The sequence below is a fragment of the Rhincodon typus genome, chromosome 26 (assembly GCF_021869965.1).
Source record: "Rhincodon typus isolate 14 chromosome 26, sRhiTyp1.1, whole genome shotgun sequence".
Lineage (NCBI taxonomy): Eukaryota > Metazoa > Chordata > Chondrichthyes > Orectolobiformes > Rhincodontidae > Rhincodon > Rhincodon typus.
The window spans coordinates 2,923,645-2,928,895 of record NC_063357.1 but is presented as its reverse complement, the minus strand read 5'-3'; the positions used below and the strand labels follow the sequence as shown (position 1 = coordinate 2,928,895).

The 5,251-nt window shown below is 44.4% G+C and overlaps 1 protein-coding gene across 2 annotated transcripts in view; it reads right to left on the bottom strand.

The window, feature by feature from the left end:
• The window catches only part of LOC109925677 (transient receptor potential cation channel subfamily V member 3-like), a 27,328-nt gene extending 22,210 nt beyond the window's left edge, over positions 1–5,118 (bottom strand). The window contains exons 1-3 of one of the 2 annotated variants that reach the window (XM_048612779.1): positions 4,415–5,118; positions 1,319–1,399; positions 323–379 (exon numbers count right to left, since the gene is read on the bottom strand). In XM_048612779.1, the coding sequence (XP_048468736.1) occupies positions 323–379; positions 1,319–1,399; positions 4,415–4,437 (161 nt within the window). In that variant the 5' untranslated portion in view covers positions 4,438–5,118. Of the gene's footprint in view, positions 1–322; positions 380–1,318; positions 1,981–4,414 lie in introns of those variants that run through there. The other variant, XM_048612778.1, reaches the window with a different exon arrangement.
• Between the last annotated feature and the right edge of the window lie 133 nt (positions 5,119–5,251).

Sequence of the window (5,251 nt, the reverse complement as noted above, 5' to 3'; positions counted from 1 at the left end):
CAGATGCTGCCAGACCTGCTGAGCTTTTCCAGAAACTTCTGTTTTTGTTCCTGATTTACAGCATCCGCAGTTCTTTTGGTTTTTATTAATCCAAACTAATCTTTTATTTCATTGTCGTAGTGGGATCTTGCTATGTGTAAATCGAAGGCCAAATTTCCCCATATCACAGTCGTCACCGTTCTTCAAAAATGTTTCATTGACTGAAAAGCACTTTGGAATGCCATGTCCTGAGGTTGTGAAAGGTGCTATAGAAATCCAGCCTCTTTCTGTCATTCTCTCGGAGCCCTCCCAGATGCAGCAGAGGAAGGAGATCGATTCTCACCTGGGTTCATTGGTTGAGTCGTTGTCCCTGACTGGAGCTCCATTCTTACCGTTCACTCTAACCACACAAAATAATAAAGGAGAGTTTGAATCTTCTCACACAGACTGGAACATAGATTAAAGATCAGGTCAGAGCAAGCTGTCCCCACCGTGCCCAGGGTAAGCTCTCAGCAGGAAGAGGGGAAGCCATGGTGAGCGGTTCAGATGGAGGCAGAAAGCAACAAAGGGGCAGTGAGTGGGACAAACTGTGGTTAATACAGTTCGAGCTGAGGAATGTGCCACAGTCGAATTGGGATCCAAAGAAGTGAAACAGAACCTGAAATACAGAGGATGACTAACCCAATTACCCAATATAATGGAACCTATAATGTATATAATAATAAGGAGTAAGCCTTCCAGGACAGAGAAGAGGAAGAATCTCTTCACTCAGAGGGTTGTGAACCTGAGGAATTCTTTCCCACAGGAAGCTGTTGGGGCCAGTTTGTTAAATATATTGAAGAGGGAGCTGGAAGTGGCTTTTGCGGCCAAAGGGACCAAGGGTATGGAGAGAAAGCGGGAATGGGATACTGAGATTGCATGATCAGCCATGACCATATTGAATGAAAGGGCCGAATGGCCTACTCCCGCACCTATTTTCTATGTATGTAGTTGGAGATGCTTGCCCTTTAAGAGTGATGGACAGAGGGGCACAGGCTTGAACTGGCTCTGGAGGTGGGAGCCTTGTCAGTAAAGGGTTCCTGTTTGGATTTACTATTTGTCTACTTGGTGTATAATTCCTGGTTCCAAAAGAAGCACCAACATAACAAAAACCAACAACCAGAAACCACCAAAACACATAGCTGCCTCAGCGGCTCTTGTGGTCCAGGGATAGTGTCCCTACCCCTGAGCCAGACCGACTGACTTCAAGTCCCACCTACCTGAGAGGTGCCTGAAGAAGTTGACTGAATGAACTATAAGTAACAGCCTGTGGGATGTAAATGTAAAATAACGCGAGTACCTGGTTGTTGTGATTTCCTCAATGTGACGGGTGAGCAGGGCATAGTCATCCTTCACTACTGTTTCACAAGGTTTACTCAAGCTGTGAAATAAAATGCAAGATAAACAGAACATGATGGGGTCTATTCGATAATGCGCAGATATTCCTGTCATCTTAAAGATGTAGGTATAGAGACAGTGGATGCCTTGGTAGTAATCTTCCAGGAATCCTTAAATTCTGGAAAGACCCCAGAGAATTAAAAACCTACCGATATAAAACCCTTATTTAAAAAGGGAAGGAGAGTAAAAATATAACTAGGATGGTTAGCTAAACATCTGTTATTAGGAAAGTGTTCGAGTCTATTATAAAGGATGTAATAGTTTATAAGTACCTAATCTGATTGATCAGTCAGCATGGCTTCATGAAGGGGAAATTATCATGACAAATTTACTAGAATTCTTTGAGGGGGTGACAAACAAGACAGATAAGGGGGAAAACAGTAGATGCAATATATTTGGATTTTCAGAAGGTGTTTGATGAGGCTACTTAATAAATTAAGAGCCTGTGATATTGGGGTGGTTAAATATGCATGGATAGAGGATTTTTTTCCTCTTTATTCATTCACAGGATGAGGACGTCGCTGGCTAGGCAGCATTTATTACCCATCCCTAATTGCCCAGAGGGCAGTTCAGAGTCAACCACTTTGCTGTGGGTCTGGAGTCCCATGTAGGCCAGACCAGGTAAGGATGGCAGTTTCCTTCCCTATAGGGGCATTAGTGAACCAGATGGGTTTTTCCAACAATTGACAATGGATTCATGGTCATCATTAGATCCTTAATTCCAGATTTTTATTGAATTCAAATTCCACCATCTGCTGTGGCGGGATTTGAACCTGGGTCCCCAGAATGTTATCTGAGTCTCTGGATTAACAATACAGTAATAATACCACTAGGCCATTGCCTCCCCCCTTTTAAGGTTGACAAACTAATAGTAGAAAACAAGTTGGGATAAGGGGGGCATTTTTAGGATTGCAGCCTGTAATCCAGGGATCAGTGCTGTGGCCTGAATTATAGACCACATATACTGATGACTTGGATGGGGAAGGTGAATGAATTGTAGCCAAGTTTGCAGATGACTCTAATGTAGGTGGAAAGACAAGAGGTAACAATGATACAAAGATTCTGCAGAAGGATATAAACAGATTAAGCAAATGGGCAAAGACTTGGTAAATGGAATATAATGTGGTGAAATGTGAAATTATGCACTTTGGCAGAACGAGTAGAGGAGCTATTATTTAAATGGAGAAAGACTGCAGAAAGCTACAGAACAGAGGGACTGGGGGATCCTTCAGGTTCAGTGGGTAATAGGGAAGCAAATGGAATGTTAGTCTTTATTTCAAAGGGAATAGTGTATAAAAATAAGGAGGTTTTGTTAAAACTATACAGGGCACTAGGTGAATCACAGCTGGAATACTGTGAACAGTTTGGGCCCTTTGTCGAATACTGGCATTGGAATGCAGTTCAGAGAAGGTTCACTTGGCTGATACCACGTATGGAGGGACTGTCTTATGAGGAGAAGTCATCATAGAATCAGAATCCTTACAGTGTGGAATCAGCCCATTGAGTCCACACTGAGCCTCTGAAGAGCATCCCACCCAGACCCACCCCCTACCCTATCCCAGTATTTCTCACCCTAGACACTATAGGTAATTTAGCATGGCCAATCCACCTAACTTGTGTATCTTTGGACTGTGGGAGGAAACTGGAGCAAACCCACACAGACGCAGGGAGAACATACAAATTCCACACAGACAGTTGCCTGAGGGTGGAATCAAACCTGGGACCCTGGCACCATGAGGCAGCAACGCTAACCACTGAGCCACCATGCCACCCAGCAAAAGCTCCAGCCCTGGGTGGTCTCGAACCACCAACCTTTCAGTGAGCAGCCAAATACACTGACCGACTACACCACCGAAACCTAATTTCTTCTCTCAGGGGAGAGTGAGTCTGTGGAATTCTCTCTGCAGAGGGCTGGAGAGGTTATGTAGTTTGAGGCTTGTACCTGTCGGAGTTTAGGAGAATGAGAGATGACCTTAATTGAAACATACACAATCCTCAGGAGGCTTGACAGAGGACATACAGAGTGTTTGTTTCCCCTTGTGGGAGAGTCTAGGACCAGAGGGCATTATCTCAGAGTATGGGGTCGTACATTTAAGACACAGATGAGGAATTTCTTCTCTCAGAGGAGAGTGAGTCCGTGGAACTGTTTCCGCAGAGGGCAGGAGAGGTTGGGTTGGTAAGAATATGCAGACCTGAGGTACAGATTATTAAACAGGAAGGGAACCAAGGGTTACAGGGAAAAGGCAGCAAAATGGAGTTGAAGATCAGACCAGCCATGATCTTATTGGTTGGCAGAATAGACACAAAGAGCTGAACAGCCAGCTTCTGTTCCAACGTGTTATGGTCTTTCAGGAAATATGGTGCAATTTGCTAAATTACTTATTGACAACGAACAATATTTATGATGCTATTCATCAGCAAACACCTTTGAGAATCCCTATTGGCCATTAGGTATCATACAGAATAGAGCATCCAGAAATTGGACAGAAATAGGGCTCAGGAGGCAAAGGAAAGACTGGACTGTGGGATTATATATATATATATATATATATATTTCTAATCAACCTGTTCACAGATGTTATTATACACCCCTGCAGGTGGGTGGGTCTTGACAGACGTACTGAAGGATTCTGATGATGAGAAAGGTAATGAAGAATTGTAACTTGACCCACAAACAATAAAGGATGTAATTGGACCAAGAAACAACGTAGAATTGTAATTGGAGAGACAATGGAAGATTGCAGTTGGAGACACCAGATGAAGAACTATAATCGGACAAATGGTCCCATTGTTGTTATTAACAAGTTGTTAAATTGGTTTTCCATTTTACAAGCGCTAAAGCTCACCTCCAATGGGTCTCAGGATCTAAGTGCCCAGGCACCGTTGTAATATACAGTGAGTCGGAGAGTCTGCTATGGGCTGCTGGATGTGAAAGGCCAATATTGCTTCTCAATGAGATACACATTACACCTGACTAGTAATAAATCAAAGTGTATACCTGCTCAGTTTACCATAATCCATCTGATGGCTGAAGCATCCATCAATGAAATCCTCGCCTTTAAAATACTCACAGCTGTCACAGAGAATAAATACTCAAAATATTAAATTATTATGTTACCATCTTACAGATGAATAGCACGTTCTGTAACGGACTGACACACGGGGTTAAATGGTTAGATTACCCTGTTTCTGATTTACTGCACATTATATCATTGCGGATGGGTTTACATATGACTGCGTAGGAAGGTAGAGAAAGAAACGCTGCGATTGGCAAGGTTCCTAATTCCTTTCACATTCACTGCCCCTTACATAGTTAAATGGAATCTATACTCTGCAATCAAGTTGGATGGGACAGCAGGTAGAAGGGGCTGAATGGCCCACACCTGCCAGCTCCTATTTGTGTTTGTCTTGTCAGCCAACCACATCCCAGAGACCCTGTTGATCGAGCTGCAACATTTATATTTATTTTCAGCAGACAGTTTGGACATTATGGCTCTTGGCCAACACAGCCTGAGGTGGGACCTGTCCAGAGGTAGGGACACTATCCCATTGTGCCACAGCACCCTGTAGCTTATGGTGTCATTCAGAGGGTCAGTAGTGAGGGGGCACTTCACCGTCAGTGGGTCCTGTCACTGCAGAGGGAGCGCCGCACTGTCGGAGGGTCAGTGCTGAGGGAGCGCCGCACTGTTAGAGGGTCAGTGCTGAGGGAGCGCCGCACTGTCAGAGGGTCAGTGCTGAGGGAGCACCGCACTGTCAGAGGGTCAGTGCTGAGGGAGCACCGCACTGTCAGAGGGTCAGTGCTGAGGGAGCGCCGCACTGTCGGAGGGTCAGTGCT